The sequence below is a fragment of the Condylura cristata genome, unplaced genomic scaffold, assembly GCF_000260355.1.
Source record: "Condylura cristata isolate star-nosed mole 26May11 unplaced genomic scaffold, ConCri1.0 scaffold00011, whole genome shotgun sequence".
Lineage (NCBI taxonomy): Eukaryota > Metazoa > Chordata > Mammalia > Eulipotyphla > Talpidae > Condylura > Condylura cristata.
In genome coordinates, this window is record NW_004567112.1 from 16453992 (window position 1) to 16471378 (window position 17387).

At 43.4% G+C, this 17387-nt stretch overlaps 1 protein-coding gene across 1 annotated transcript in view; it reads right to left on the bottom strand.

The window, feature by feature from the left end:
• CNNM2 (cyclin and CBS domain divalent metal cation transport mediator 2) overlaps nucleotides 1–9925 on the bottom strand; it is a 134006-nt gene extending 124081 nt beyond the window's left edge. Inside the window, exon 1 of the mRNA XM_004680476.2 lies at nucleotides 7266–9925. Within this exon, the coding sequence (XP_004680533.1) occupies nucleotides 7266–8883 (1618 nt within the window). The 5' untranslated portion in view covers nucleotides 8884–9925. The remainder of the gene's footprint in view (nucleotides 1–7265) is intronic.
• Between the last annotated feature and the right edge of the window lie 7462 nt (nucleotides 9926–17387).

Genomic DNA, 17387 nt, shown 5'->3' on the forward strand with positions numbered 1-17387 from the left:
GACCTCCTGTCTCACCCGCTGCTCCCCTCAGCAGTGTACTTCATCCATTTGCCTGTTCTGCTCCCCACTCTGTCTCTGGTGAATCCTCTCACCACCCTTGTACCTCTGGCCTGTACCCCAGTTCTGCATGCATAAATAAATAAATCTCAAAAAAAAATAATGCATCCATCCTGTATGTGCCATCCAGTCATGTAACAGCAACTGCTGTAAAGCAGCAGAACCTAGACTGCAGCAGAGATGCTAATAATTCAAAATCCCTACAACAACCAGTCACTTTCAAGATTTCAGCATCTGTAACAACTGTCAGGATGCATGCCCTGAGGTTCCTCTTCTGACTATTCCTCTTTTGACTAACAGTCCTGAGTGAGAGAAAGACCAAGAACAACAAAGAACCAAGAGAACCATTAGACAAAACTGATGGTTAACTGAGCACTAAGTACCAGGTACTATTAATAGCATCTTTGCATTCATTGTCACATGAACTCTTACCAAGTACCTTATGCATTAGAAAATACCCCATTTTCCTATGGGAAAAAAAAACCCCTAAGGTTTAAAGAGGATAAATTACTTACCCAAAGTAGAGCCAGGAAGAGCATAATTTTCTTAATTTTTGCATTAGCAGGTAATATCCTCCCCACAGGATGTAAATTCAAAGAGAAACATTCCCACCTAGGTATGACAGCAAGTAGGGGATGCAGTAGGAAGAAGTGAGGCTCTCAACATCATGACAAAGCAGTATCATGACCACTCATAACATAACAGGGCGGGCCAGCACCCTCATGATCTCCATCAAACCTCTAAACCAACCTCATAAACATATGTCCTCTACAAAGGTTGCCTATCAGTAGCCCATTAGTTTTTCCTCCCAAAGCCTGCCACCCCTAAAATCCTTATATACAGACATTCTGAGGTCACCAGCCAGCCTAGTGATGCTGAAAGAAAGAATGCTTCTTATTGTGTCTCCCCCTACCCCCACCCCTTTCAGTGTTGGTAGGATTTGGAGTTCCTTGTTGTTCTGAGAAGATGAAAAGACAACACTGAAATAAACTGCATTCAATTCTGGTCATCCATTTCCGTATAGTTAAACTGAATAAACATTCTTTATAAGCTAAGTAAATCTTACTGCAAAAAATACATGCACTTAGAGTAAAGGGGTCCTTAGAAAGAAATATACTACTTTATATGTAACTAATACCTAATTAGAATCCAAAAGTTTGTTCTTAAAAGTTTAATTAATTCAAGAGCAAAACAATAAAATATCATGTTGGTGCAGTCTATTTGTGGGTTCTCTTGAATAGTGATATCTTAAATTTTGTTAAGATTTGCTAATAATTAAAAATATCTGTTTCTTACAGTTGTCTGGAATGCTTCTGAATTTAAATAAATTTGAGGCCCTTTGAGGTAGGGAGGGGGCAGGTGGTATGTAATCGCCGTAAAAACCAAGAGAAAAAGCAGAACAAGGTCCTTTCCTGTTCCATCCAGATCTCACAAAGTCAGAGCTGGATTTTAACTACGGTCTTTCCTGACCTAAAAGGCCATGTCCCAGCTTTGGTGATCTTATTAACACAAATAACCTCCCAAAATTAGGCACAATTCACAGTAAGAATTTAGCTTACATTATTAAAAAACTTTTTAAAAAGGGGGAGAGTGCATAGATGCATGAATAATGGGACACATGCTTCAAATGCTTTGATGAATATTTCAATGGGATTTTACTGACTTGTACTGTGAACAAGGTGTTTTTAATTAAAAGTGCCAACAAAGTTTCACCCCACAGTCCCCAATCCAACCTTCATCACCCTCATAGAAAAAACAACCCAAAAGAAAACACATTCAGGGATATTCAAAACAATTCAAAAGAAATACCTTATAATCAACTTCCTGCAATTTCACACAATCTAAGACCCTCCTAGTTCAACCTTAGCAGAGTAAGGAAATCAAAATTAATCTAAAATAAAAAGAGCTCACATACTCGGATTTCTTTTCTTTGTAGCAAATGCCTTTCAAATATTGATGAACCCAGGATACTGGAAACAGTGACATTAAAATTGACAAGTAAAAGCCAGCGGCAACCCTGAATATTTGCTTCTCCAATGCTGCAGCTGCCTGCAACCGAGGAGCCTGAAACCGGTAAACCAGAGACAGACATGCTGAAGTGCCAAGACCTTCAGCCCCCAGGCCAGACAGAGGCAGGTTCCGGTTGGATCAGTCCTACTCGCTAGGTGGACAGCCCTAAGCAAATCATTTCATGGTCTTTCCTCTGCTCATTCTTAGGTTTACTTTCCTTCCCAGAAGCTGGCAGACCATTTCCCTAACTTACCTCACCCACTAAACCAAAGAACTGCCGTAGGGTAACTGTTAACAACAGAGATTCCAAGATTACTTCCCTGGAACCTGGTCCAAGAGGTCTCTGAGTGAGGCTTTATTCTTATTATTACTAGTACTATGCCCATAAGAACAGTCTTAGTCTTTTTTTTTTTTTAAAGATTTATCTATTTATTCATACATAACTGGGGTACAGACCAGAGATGAGGAGGGTGAGAGGATTCACCAGAGACAGAGTGGGGAGCAGAACAGGCAGCTTTACTGAAATATACTGCTGAGGGGAGCAGCGGGCAGGCAGGAGAGGTCTGCCACGCCATGTGGTCACCTCCAGGGCAGGCGGGGATCAAACTCATGTGGAAGTGGCTTAAGCTTCTCAGTGCTGTGCTTTAACCCGCTGCGCCACCAGGGAGGGCCAGAACAGTCTTAGTCTTAATAAATGAGAATCTCATTCTCAATGAGTGACCACCCACCCTACCGCAAGTATTTCTTATCATCTGGTAAATTTACAAGCACTAGACTTGATCCCAAGCTGCTGGCCTTCTCTCTGATTTGACTTTCACACTCTGGGTATTTCATAATGATGTTCTTAAACACAAAATTATTGTACAAAATAATAAACACAAAATCATTCATACATTGAAAGATCAATAAAAATATGACCCTGGACTCTAAGCAAGTGGAACATTATTTGGTGAGAAAAAAACTTTTTAATATTAAATTCTCAGCAAATTAATATGTAAAGACTTGTATGGAAGAAATAATTATATACTTAATATTTTCAGTAAAAACTACACATTGCACTCTTTCCTTAAAGACATCATCTGGGAATGCTACTTGTTCTTAACTAAGAAAAAGTAAGAGGGGGCCTCCCTGGTGGCACACCGGTTAGAGACAGTGCTATCAAGCAGTTTCCTGTCTTGTCCATGCTCCCCCCAGCAGTATATTTCATAGATCTGCCAGTTTTTTTTTTTTTGCTCCCTACTCTCTCTTTCGTGAATATGAATACTCTCAACCCGCCACACCTCTGGCCTACACCCCATCTCTTGTACACATGAATAAATAAATCTTTAAAAGAAAAGAAAAGAACGTAGCTAAGCCTGAGCAGCTATAAACAAGTACTGGAATGCAATAGTTACAAAGCTAAAAAAAAAAAACCAAACAAGAAAAAACAGTAGCTAGTATTAATTCTTCAAATTCAATCTCAGAGTAGTCAGCTGGATGGGATGACCTCCCTGCAGGTTTTGTTAAAGGTTTTGTGTCATGTAAGTGGGGAGTCCTTTCTATGTAGACATTTACCTTTTCCTTCCTCTATACTATTTTGCTTTCGACAATTTTTCTAAAATTCCCATAGTCCTCTAATGGTATTTACTTTTATTCTCTTATTTAGATTTACAAACAACTACAAAGTTAACAAGAAAAGACATTACATGGGCACTGAGAGCTGGCCGATGTGCGCTGACAACTATGACATGGGCAGTTATAAAAAATGGACAGATTGAGATTAAAGCACAAATCGGAGTCTGTGTCACCTTTGCAACAGAAACAGATGACACACTAAGTGAAACATTGCTACATGCTTTAGCTTCTAGAAAAACAGCAGTAGAGTAGTCACTGAAGTAGCATACCAGTACTATAATGTGAGTATAAAACATTTCCAAAGTGGATCTTGATACTTGACCTGGAAATACTGGAAACAATTCATCAGATTTGTGATCATGGAACCTAAAAATGATGATCTGTTTTAATGGCAAAAGTGGAGCCACCAGCAGCTATGTAGAATATCACAGAAGCAAGGTTATAGGCTTTATGTGTGTGTGTGTGTGTGTATATATGGCTTTCCAAATATATATACACATATGTATTTATACAAACGTATATGTACATATATACAATTAAATATATAGAGAGATAATTAAATACATTTCTGAGTCTGTGAAACAAGGTATTGACGGATGACCTAATCTCTTTTTGCCTTAAAATAGAAATTTAAATCAGGATCAAGGGGACCAGCATGAAAGAGATGTTAAGAGAACAAGTTCTGATGTCACATAGGCCTGAGTTAAAATCCCAAATCCCAAATTACTGTGTGACCTTGAACAAATCATTTAACCAAAGCCTCAATTCCCTCATTTGTAAACTAGAGATACTGCTTCACTCAATCATTAAGAGATTTAAACAAGGTGATTTATGTAAAGTGAATCACCTGGTTCAGCGGTGCACCTGGCACAGAGTAAATAAGTAACAATAATAAGCTGACTGTAAATTAGCACTCTTATCTTTCAACTTCAGACAAAGTCTTCAGCCTTGGTAGCCAAACAAAAAATTCTAGTTATTAAAGCAAAGACATTCATACATAGTTATGTAAAGGTAGCTTTTCATTTCATTACACAGCATAAAACCTACCCTCCTCTTCAATAAAGAAAATTTCAGAAGAGTGATGGACTGAAATGACTATATGAAGGGTTATTTTTCAGTGATACCTAGATTAATGTTCTAACCAGGTTGGAAACTACAGTTGATATTATTAGAACGAAGGAAAGTGAGAAAGAAACCATCCCATATTCCATTAATCAATAGAGAAAAAAAAATAGAAGTTTTACTGTTCACATTAGTTCATGACTAAATTACAAAGTGGGGGAGGGAGGGAATCAAGTAAAATATTTTCACTGTCCAGAAAAATTTATTATCATATCAGCTTATTATCTCAGAGTTTAGTGTAGTTAAAGTGCCCAAATTGATCAAAAAAAAGATCAAGGAAGGAAAGATGAAAATCAATTACTCCAAACACCCACTCTTCTATCCACTAAAGATCAAGGTTTAAATTTCCCACTTGTAGCCAACCATCTTAGACTGCTCTTTAAGGATGCCATTAGCTTACATGTACTGTAACTTGTACTATCTTATTAACCAAATTATTATCCTGGCTAAGGGCAAAATAAAACCTTGTGCATTGTTATTTTTTCTAGAATTCAGAGGAAAATATTAATAGATCAATCAGTTAAAGGATAAATTTCAAAGAAAATAGTGTGAAATGCAATTTTGAGGGGGAAAAATTTCTTACGAAAATGAAAGTCTGAACCAATGGAAAACTGATCAAGGACAACCAAAAATAAATTGAAAATTTGAGTTTGGGATAATTAATGAGCTGTGAAGTGAAGAACTACATTCTCAAAGGGAAAAAAACAGATACAGAAGTGAGGTAAAGAGTTTTCAGCAGGGAATATACATTAAGAGTGTTATCAGACCATCAGGAGATGTGTAAACCCCCCCCAAATGTAAAAAAAAGTTACCTGAATAACTGTGGGTAATTTAGCAACAGAAAGACTAAATAAATATTTAAAATGCATTTTCAAACACTTCAAACCATCTTTCTGTATCACTGCAAAATGACAACTGTTTAGCTGCTCTAATTTGCCAGCTTAGTGGGGAAAGAATAATGGCACCCCCAGAGGAATTCTGTCACCTTGAGATAATGGACATTTTCTTTTTTACTGTTTAAGAATCCAGAAGAATCTCCCCTGCTTTTACATGCAAATTACCAATCTCCAAAGCACATTCTGCTCTATTCCTTTATCTGAAAATTACTGCAATGTGATCCTGTTCCAGCAAGGACACCATTCAGCCAGGAAAAAGGAATTAGGACAACCACACACTCTATGAATATGTTCACATCATCACATCCAGGGAGCTGGTCTCCACTCCCACATGCCAGATTTCAGTGGAAAGAACCTATTTGCTGATCCAAATTCTATTTAAAGAAGGAAAAATTAGCTCGGAGAACTATCAGGTCATTAATGGCTACATATACTTTAACAAGTGCACACATCCTGGTACACACAATTTTTAAATTTAGCTTTGCTTTTCAAATGACAACGCTATTTCTGAAACTTTTTTAAAGGCAGAATTCCAGTAGTAACAGTAAGAGTTTGTCTGTATGTACCTGTTCATTACATGTTCAAACAAACAAAAAAACACCAGGATACAAGAAAGATGGATACTTCATTCTCCGCACTTCACTTCCCTGTAACATGGATTTAGAGAAATACTTCAATTTAATGTACCAGGTAATAAGGTTTAAAAGAACACTTTAATGCAGAAAGATTCAAGAAACAGAGCCATAATAGAGGGATTTAGCTCACTGTTAGAGGTTCAAGCTTTCTGCCAAAACCACACTAGGTCTGGGAAATTTTGTTCTTTGTCAGGTAAATACAAACAAGCCATAGGTAAACCTACCTCTAGTATTTCTAAATTAAATGTTAACTAACTTTAATTAAGAACACAAACAAAAACCCTCTTTCTAGCTAACACATGAATCACATCCAAATGAGTGTGTGTGTGTGTGTGTGTGTGTGTGTGTGTGTGTAAGTTGGCTTACCCCATGCCCTATCCTCAAAGGCAGATCCCAATTTACCCCCAACAGGTCACCTAATCAGGAACCTAAGCTATTGAAAATGTACTTTCAATCTCTGAAACCTCAGTAAAGTTTAAGGAGGGAAATGGCTGTATTTAGAAACGTTATTTACATGTTTTCTAAATGCCTACAATTAGTATACTCAACCCAAAGGCACAGTATGGCATTAGCCAGCCCCTTTCATCTAACCACTCAGAACCCTGGCAAAGCCTCACCGACCCCTCCAGACCAGAGCTCCCCACCCCTCAGAAGGGCAGCGCATGGAATATCATCACATAAGTTAGGAAGCCTACTTTTTGATATGGAGAAAGCAAGGGATGGCAATCTTGTGCTTTTAAAAAACCTAGAAGCGCTTACTAGTTCAATCCGTGCCCAAATCCACGCCACCCTTTCAACTTTGCAATTAAGAGAGGGAAGGAGAAATTCCGGTCAACTCGCCTTGGGGGGTTGGTCTGAGGGTAGAGGACTCAAGTAGGGAGGAGGATGGAGAGAGAAAGAGCAAGCAAAGAAAGATACCAAAATTTCCCACCTTTCTTAAATTCTTCCAGCATAGCGTCCAACTTGGTGTCATTGAAAACAAAGTGCAAGGGGTGGTTATAAAACTTAGTGATGGTTTTCAGGGGAGTACAGTCATCTGGATCCACAAATGCCAAGTCTTTGACAAAGAGGAGGTCCACGATGTTGGAGCGCTCCCCTTCAAATACTGGGATACGAGTGTAGCCGCTCTCCATGATCTCCGACATGGTGTTGAAGTCCAGGATGGCCTCCCCGGTGATCATGAAGCAATCCCGGAGGGGAGTCATCACATCCTCCACCGTCTTGGTGCGGAGCTCCAGAGCCCCCTGGATGATGTTCAGCTCCTCCTTAACGAGGTCGTTATAGGGGTCAGTGACCCGGAGCATCTCTAGCAGTTTCTCCCGATTATAGACTGTGCCTATCTCCTGGCCCAGGACGCAGTCCAGCAGCTTGCTGACGGGGTAAGAAGCGGGGAAGGTCATCATCATGAAAAACTTGGTGAGGAAGATCGTGTTAGCTCCCACTGCCAGGCCGTGCCGGGAGCAGATGGCCTGGGGCACGATCTCCCCGAAGATGACGATGCCGATGGTGGAGACCACCACCGCCACGAGGCCTGAGCCCGCGATGTCGTCGAGCAGGATGGTGAGAGTGGTGTTGACCAGCACGTTGCCCAGCAGCAGCGAGCACAGCAGGTAGTTGCCCTGCCTGCGCACGGGCTCAATGCGCTTGGCATAATTTTTCTCCTTCTCGGTGCCGCAGTTCTGCACGATGCGCAGCTCCATGGGGTCCAGGGCCATGAGCCCCAGGTTAAGGCCGCTGAACATTCCTGACAGGCAGAGGAGCAACGAAATGAAGATCACCTGCAGCCAGAAGGGCAGCAAGAACTTCTTCTCCTCACCTACTATCATCTTGGTGTCCTCGCCGTCGTGGTAAATCCAGGTGGTCTCGGCCCACGGGGGCGGGGGGAGCCCGGCCACCCCGGAGCCACCCTTGCCCCCGACGGCGCCGCCCGCGGACCCCGGACCCCCGGCGCCCAGGGCTGGCGTGGAGAGCGACGTGCACAGGTAATAGGACTTGCTCTTCTCCATCTTGCGCAGCGGTTTGATCTCGATCTCAATGATGCCCGAAGTACGGCGGTTGAGAATGATGTGGGGCAAGATGATGATATCTGAAGTGCGGATGCCGCAGCGCTGGGGGCCGCTGTCCGGCTCTGGGGGCGCGGGACCCCCCAGCCCGCGCTCGCCGGGGCTGTGGCGCCGCCGCTCGTGCTCGGTGAAAGCTATGCGGGACCACGTCTCGTTGTTGATGTTCTGCCCGTACACCCGCAGCTTGACCCGGGTCCGCTCGCTCACCCGCAGCGCCCCTCCTTCCATGAACGACACGTCGTTCGTGTCCTCCAGCCGCAACCCGATGATCACCGTCTCCTCGTTCTCGGCAGCCGCTGCGCAGCCGCCCGCGCCGCAGCAGCAGCTCAGCAGTAACAGCGGCAGTAGCCGCTCCGCCGCCTGCAGGACCCCCCAGCCGCGGGCACTGAGGCTGCGGCGAGCCGCCATCTTCCAAGTGGGCAGTGCGGCGGCTGCCTGCCCGCCCGCCATCTTTACTTCGGGTTCACCAGCGCCACAGCCAATCATAGTGTGGCTGCTCCAGCTGCGGCTTCATCCTTCCTACCCCGCGGCGCGAGCGCAGGCATCGGCCTCGGGGCGAGATTGCAATGGAGTGTCTGCACCCAGCGTCCAGCAGCCCGCCTCCCTGACTGACACTGAGTCGGCCTCGGCCAGCAGAGGCACCTCGAGGCTCGCGGGAGGGGGAGGGCGTGGGGAGAGAGCCAGCCGCTCCCGCGAGAGGCAGGCCGACCAGCCAATCACGAGCGTGCGCCCGCCCTCCCAGCCAGGGGGCTGGAATGGGGGCGTGGCCGTGAGCTGCGCCGCGGACCAATGGCAAGGTAAGTGGGTGGGGCGATGAGGGCCACCGTCCTCTGCACGCCAAGTTTCCAACTGAAAGGCGCGTGACTCTTGTGTATTTGCGAGAGGAGGGGGTGTGACCAGCCGGGACCCGATAGCCAGTCACAGTTGAGAGCTGTACGAGAGGAGGCGGGGCTGCCCGTCCAACTACCAATGAAAAGGGACCGTCTGCGGTCCGCGACTCCCCGAGGACCCTCAGTAGTAGATCCCTGCGCCTGGGTTGGCACGACTGGACCGAAGACCGGGCTCTCTCTGCGCCGCGTTATTGGCTCCCGAGTGCTTAATGTGGTACTGAGAGGGATGCGCTTTTCTGACCCAGGAGCGGGAGAAGCCGGACTAGGTATGGTTTAAGATCCCCACTGGCCTAAAATGAACTCGGAGCATCGTCGGCGCCCCTTCCTCTCTCTATTCGCACGCACTGCTTCTCCAGGGTGAACAGCTATAGCACCGCCCGGCACTGCAGATTCGCTCTCCGGCGCCTCTCAGCCCATACAATGCGGGCGCCTCGCCGTTCACTGTCACATGGCGCCATCTGCTGGCCACACGGGCCATCGCAGCGCTTTTCAGGTCCGCTGAAAACCCTAAAGTATTGGAGGTGGGAAGGCTGAAATTAAGCTGTTTCCCCATCTTCCATGTCATAAAGATCTTCTCATAATCCTGTTGAAAGTGTTTGTTTCCTGGGTATAATTTAGGTCTTTTCCTGCAACTTAACAGAAACAATCCCTAAAATAATTGCTTTTTTTTGTATGCTAGAAGTACTTGTTCTTCTATTCTAGTAAACCAATCAGTTTTTTTCTGATTAATTTCTGATAGGAATGAGTTCAGTGGCATCGTAACTCTTCTACTGTGCTTCTTTACCTTCTGAACCCAGCAGCAGAAAGGTCTTGCTTCCTTGTTTGGAACCCTCCTCTGGTTTCCCATTTCATCACAGTAAAAGGCACAGTACCAGGGCCCTCCCTGGTGGCGTAACGGGTAAAGACAAGGACGCAGCACTGCAAGCTGGCCGCAGAGGCTTCAGCTTCAGTTCCAGTTGGATCTCCCTCCTTCCCCTCCCTACCTCCCACCCCACCAGGTGAACCACAGGGCTGTGCAGACCTCCCTTGACCCGCTCGCTGCTCCCCTCAGCAATGTACTTTGTCAGTCGGCCTGTTCTGCTCCCCACTCTGTATCTGGTGAATCCTCTCACCGTCCCTGCACCTCTGGCTTGTACCCCATTTCTGCATTTAAAAAAAAAAAAAAGCCACAGTATCTACAACAATGGACAAGGTGCTATGGGTCTGCCTTATTTCTCTGATATTATGCCTGCAAGTCTGTGAATGAGGTTTTGTTTTAAATCTGAACTTATTTTTCCAGTATAGCAGTAAGAAATTAGGGATGGCTAAAGCAGAATGACAGTGAGACTTTGCAGCAAAAATGACAGAAAGGCCCCACTAAGATAATTTATAATATATAATAAAATATTTCACACCCAAGTTCACACAGGGGACTGGAAAGTAATGTTTACATGGCTGGTGGGTGAGGGAGTCATACTGGAGTATACATACCCAAGGCAAACAGGCCAATCCAGGTGCCTAATTCAAGTGAGTCCGTCATAGCAAGGAGGCTTTTTAGTTCAAGGGGTTATCCTACCTGTATTGAGGGGCCAGGGTTACTAATACAGGCTTGACTTCCAGGGGCTCCCCAGAATGACACCTGCTTCTAAGAATCTTTCTTGAAGTCTGGAGGAAATAGATGCTGTCTAGGGCCTCCTACAAATACCTTCCCTCACTGATCTCTCTTGCCAGCATCCTCATTGGACTAAAAAAGGAAGAGTATTCAGTGCTCCCATCTGCAGATTCAGAGATATTGGGAGACCTGCATCCAAACCTCAAAGTCTTTCAGTTTGATTTTCTCAAAGATTGCATGTAAAATGCCAAATGGCATGCTGCACATTTAGTTTCTCAATATAAAAGTCTAATTTGGTAGAGAGGCTCACTTCCTTTCCCCTGGAAAACCACCTAGTGTAAAACGGCATTCAAAGTTATTGCTTCAACAGTGACATTTTAATCACACTGAAGCACCAGATCTTTTGAGGACAAACAGAAACTAGGCAAGTATTAGACAGACTTTCCCTACAATTAAATCTGCTTCCCCTGGCAGGACTTTCTCCGAAGCAACATTGTTTATGTAGGTAGAATGCTTTTTGCCTTTTATACAACAGTAGAATCATCAAATCAGCAATGTCATTTACTTTTCCCTAGAGGACTTTTGCAAGCTTGCCTATAGCTCTCATTTTCTAGATGTTTTCTGGACACAGTTACTGAGGTGAGAAGAGAAATAAAAAGCGTGGCTTTCTGAGTTGTGAGAAAATCCTTCTCCCTTGAGGACCCAAACTCCTGGAGTGCTGCCCTTCCTCACCCTACCCTGGGATTCCTGGGCTCAGGTGATTGCAGGGCAGCCACAGGCAGGGGCCGCTGCCCTTGTGCTTCCTGCTCTGCATCCCCGCTCCCTCCCACTCCAGTGCCTCCCCCAAAACCCCCAGTGCCCTATTCAACCTGGAACCTACCCAGTGGGAACCCCAGCCCCAAGAGTTCCCCTGCTGTCTGCAGTCACCCACTTCCTGCACTGTCCCCTCTACCTTAGCGGCTCCTCTGAGAAAGGAGCTTGCAGCTGGAAGTACACAGGCTGCCTTTCTTGGGACTCGAGGCCTCCTGACTGCCAGGCCTGCCACTGCAAGGCTTTCTGTCATGTTTCAGAATGTTCTTTCTGGCTGCTGGTGCATCCAGGCGCAGTCTTCAGCTCAGTGTTGCACAAAAGTGTCTGAAAGTTTCTGAGCTCAGTAATAATCCTTATCACTGACGTAAGAGCTATTCCAAGAAGTACATCTTAGTCTACTTGAGCTGCATTAACAAAACTGAGATTGGCTGCTTTAAATACTAATCACTGTGACTCAAACATGCAGCACAGATCCTGATTTTCAGAAAACCTTTTATGGAGACACAATTTGTAAATGTTGATTAACATAAATGTTGCCTGTTCCAAGATACAAATTTAAAAACCACATCTAAGAAGAGGAAGGAAAACAAGGAAGTCTCTGGTAGGAGGATGGGAACTAGGACGGGACCCACCCTCTACCCAATTCTGAATGTCTTAATTCAAGACTGTCCTTAAGATTCAGACTCAAATGGGTTTGATAATGGAGCTTCAATTTATGTTTCTGCTTCCCAGTCATAAAATGCTAGTTTTCCCCTACCAGCTGAGTTCCTGGAGCCCATGGTCTTTTCTCTCCCCAAAATTTCACCCCATCGTAAATTAAACCTCCTATGAATAGACAAATATGCCAGATCCCAATGTAAAAATGAATCAGAAACTCCTGTCTTGATCCTCTGACATACCTTTTTTTTTTTAAGATTTATTTATTTATGCATACAAGAACTAAAGTACAGGCTGCCTAAATATTAGAAATGGATTTTCTTACTGCCATGGAGGCTAGAAGTCCAAGATCAATGTTCTACAGGGCTGGCTTCTGGTAACAGCTCTCTTCCAGGTCAGCAGTCCACCCCTCTGTCCTCACAGGACCTTTGCTCTGAGTGTGGACACAGAGAGTGCAGGTGCTCTGGTTCCTCTTCTAAGGACACTAACGTTAATGGAAAGGGCTCCATCCTTAGCTACTAAATTCCTCAGAGGCCCCATTGCAGTTACACTGGGAGGTGGAGGATCCCACCTCAGAATTTAGGAGGAGGGGGGACACCTAACACTCAGTCCCTAATAAAAAGGTTGAGAGGGAATAAAGAGAAAAAGACATTCTAGTGGAGGAGAAAAAGAGGTGAAGCTGGAAAGGAGTGTCTAAGTCTGGTCCTACGGCCTTTGAAGGAAAACAGAAATAATGCCAGGAAGTTGGTTGGGGTCAGTTTCTGGTAGACTGAAAGCCAGCTATAGGAGTTTAGATTTCACTCTTAGGCACTTGGGAGTTAGAAAACGTTTTAAACAAAAGAGCTGTGTTGTAGGTGATGCTGGGGCCCTGCCAATTTAAGGCAGTCCTGCTATGCCTTAAATTAGAAAAAAACACCTTCGTGGTTTTCAAGACACTCTGTCATAGATTGTCCTGGGCTGCCCTTCCTGACTAGGACCAAAGAATTTATCACCTCCTCTGCACATACATACCAAGACACAACAACAGCTATCTCAGAACACAGGAGGGAAAACCAGAATGGGACAGCACACCACGCCCGAATCACCACTGCCACGGTGGCTATGCACTGACCATGTGCTGACAGCAAACTATTCCCTCATTTGCCTGAGCTTCTGATCATAGGCCAAAACTCCTGATAAATTTTGAAAACAAAAAATGTTTTGACATAAAATAAACACACAAAAATGTGCCTGGACCAAATTTGTAATAGCTGGACATCCTTATATTATCCAAAAACAAAACAACAACAACAACAAAAAAACATTTAAAAGTGAAATAGGGTACTTAATAATTAACCTAGTTTAAGGACTAAACTGAGTCAATCCCAGGCAGAGATGATGTTCAATTTATAATAACTTAATCGTGGTAAAGGGAATTATCACCTGGTTGTCCTTTCTTGATCATTCTTCCCCACTTTACACTAGCTCCACTATCCATACATTTCCCTTTTAGTTGCTATTATTTGGGAACTTCCCAAAAGAGCAAGAACAAGCCCTACAATGTAATTGTATAAGAGGTAGAAGCCTAGTTCTAGTCTTGGTCCTAACCCTTCTGGACTGTACTTTCTTTGTGCAAGTCACTTAAATATACTCAGCCTGCCTTTTCCCTTCTGTACAATTAGAAAAATCAGCATTTTGAGGGAGACTATGGAAATTTTCAATAGAGGAGCAGGCACTATTTGGGCATGGCTTAGACCTATGCAGTGAATATTGCCCATTACTGGGAGAAATCACCATTGCTAAAGGATTGTATCAGCTTCATAGGCTCCTGCTACATTATTTAAAAGCAAAAAGAAAAATGCCTCCATCACATTTCCTTACTTAGATAATAAAGTTAATTTAAAAATTAATAAAAGACTACTATGCCTAGAAACCACACAAATCCTTCTGCATTTGCTGATCAAAACTTTCCTCCCTAGCAATTTGACATTTTGAGGCTTTGCTTTCCAGAGGAGGCTCATTCAATATTCACAAAGAAAGTCAGTGATGGAAACCTGTTAACCCTGGGAATAGAGAATGAAGTGAACAGGCCACCTCACCTGACACCATTAGGCTCTGAGCTATATGTCAAATTACCATACACAGCTCCAGCTCATGGGGTCCCTCCTGAGAGCATCCCTGCAAAGCTCCACAGGCCCAAAGGCCCTTCTGGGTTTTTCTGCTTGTAATGAATTAAATATGTAAGTCAGATTCATGGCTTAGGCCTAGACCTGCCATCATTTGAACTATAATGGAAAAATCCTCACTTGGTTTTTGACTTTAATGAAACTGTCCTTAACAGGGCCACAAACTCAAAGTCCTCAGGAATCAGCAAAGCTGACTGGATAGGTATGCAGCATGCTGTCTAACGGGACAGTCTCAAGGGAGGGCCAGGGCTCTCTGGCCACCACAGCTGTGCAGAAATGCGTGGTTGCTGAGGCCAGCATTTCTTCTACTTCCACAGAAGCCAGAAATTCATATTTTGGTAAAATCTTCTGATTTATAAATGTGGGCAACTCATTCATGCAATTTAAATACACTGTCACCTCTCCTGAATATAAACATATAATTTCCTAAGCCTAGAAGCGAATGCAGAGTTCCGAGTTCAACACCACCTTTTACAGAGGGCGGGACTGAATCCCAAAGTGGACAAAGGATTTTTCATAGCTTCAGAATGTCCAAATAACTAATTCAGCAGCAGACCCAGATGTAGAGAGAAAATCTGTTTTCTGTCTTCATCACTTTTCATTCCACAAATGAAAAAGTTAATGACTTTAAGCCCATTTAAAATGTCTTACCTGGACAGACATCATTGATAGACATTTTTTTTTTCTCCAAATGCTCTGGATAATGTATAGGAGACACTGCTAATATATAAGGCAGAGGGGTAGGGTCAGGACAGCAAAGTTTTGTTTCAAATGCACCTGGAGCAGGTTGACTGCTGCATGACAGTTGGGGCTAGGAGTGTTCCCCTTGGGGGAGGGACTGGGCTGGGTTATCCATGTTCTAGATGAGCAAGCCTCACTCAGCAGAAGATTAAGCACAAAATTTACATTCACATAAACTCATTAACCTCAGTGGGGGCTGTGCTTGTAGGACTATGGGATCAGGGTTGAACAAAGCCTGGAATGAAGCAGTAAAATCCAAGCCATAGGCTGTTATTAGGATTGTATAATTCCAGCTTCATATTGACAAGTGTTCATTTTTATAATGGAGTGAGATCTCTCTTCACTAGCTCTTAGGGTGGGGTCTACAAAACAACCCTTGCTTAGACCCAAATTGTGGGGTGTGATTGAAGAAATCTGCAGGTCACAGAGATTAGGAAGGGGGCCAACAAAATTCAGACAGTATGTTCACCTGGCTCTTAATTTCCTATTGTTAGTGACTGGCGCTAAGACATTACTGACACATAGTGGGTACTTAACATTCAGTGAATAAATGAAAGAATGAATGGACAGGCTACCCCTCAAGACAGTGGACACCTCCCAAGCTAATGAGTCAGAGTCCATGAATACCTGCCTGCTTCCTTAGAGGCTTATTGACAAGAGTCACTAAGTGGAATAGGCTCGCTGCTGTCTTGGCATGAAGCCAGGCCCTCCTCAGTTCTGCAGGCTAGAAATTGAGGTAGGTGTCCTATTTAGGATGCTGCTGGGCCTTTCCCAGTAGATAAATTGAAAAGCCTTTGCTTTGACTTCCTAATCTGTGATATACCTGGTACCTGTGATAATGAAGAACTGAAAATGATATATTTAATACAATAATCAACTAAACAAATTTGCTTCTTAAACTCGTTAAGTACAGCATGTTTTTAAAAATGGCCTGTAATTGTGGAAATTAGGCCTCTGTTTCCATGATTCTGCTGTTAGCAAGTCTAAAATTAAAAAGTATAAAATGACTGCAAAAGGTTAACAAGTTATAATCTGATAGGTTCATGGATAGCTGGAGGTTCATGGATAGTTGACATAATTCTTCTGTATATTTAAAAACTGTCATAAAAAGTATTAGGGAAAATGTCACCTGCTGTCAAGCTATAGGCAGCTTCACCATCATCTTCTGGCAGCAAACACAGCACTAGGCTTCAGGACTCCTGATGTCAAATGCCAGTAGCAAGGATCTAAATCTAAACCAGTAATAGTCTAACCCAACCCCCTGCACTCTTACACAGAGTGCAGCTGAGGTAACAAAAGCACAGATATTAAGTAGTTCCCCCAAGACCAAAATGCTAAGTGTCAACCGAGAGGGGAAAAATAGTTTGACAACAGGATTTTTCTCTTTATCATTTATCCACACTGACTCTAGGATAGGTGGCTTCTCTTAGAAGAGCTCTTCCTAGTTGTCACCTTTGACACTGAATATTTTTGAATATTTCTTTGACCATACACCACAATCTGGAACTAACCAGGGTTTGTTTTGTAGACCCTACCCTAAGAGCTAGTGAAGAGAGATCTCACTCCATTATAAAAATGAACACTTGTCAATATGAAGCTGGAATTATACAATCCTAATAATAGCCTATGGCTTGGGTTTTACTGCTTCATTCCAGGCTTTGTTCAACTGCTCGCCCCAGCCATCCTACTTAGTAGACATGGGGGAAAACTACTTAATTTTGTATTACCTAGTACAGATTTTTCTTAGATTCTAAGCCATATATGATGCTTAAGATGTGTATTTTTGTTGGAAAAAATGCATAAAATTTATTACCTTTAGGAAAAACCATGTGAGTTTCCAAATTCCAGCCCAACCTCATCATATAACATCTTTTGGGGAAACTGAGAGCTTAGAGTAAATAAAAAGCTAATACCTCTCCATTTAATGCCCAATAAACCAACTAGCCAGGCTATCCTTTATTTTCATCATTTTCCCTTTAGCAGTGGGATAGTGATGTATACTTTATCCCACTGGGCAGGTACTGGGAATACAGGTGTACCTTCTAACTGATACTTTAGCTCAGGTAGGTTATGGTAGGGTAGATACTAAATTCTAGAACCAAGGAAATACTGTTTAAAATCAAGGTCACAGTGATG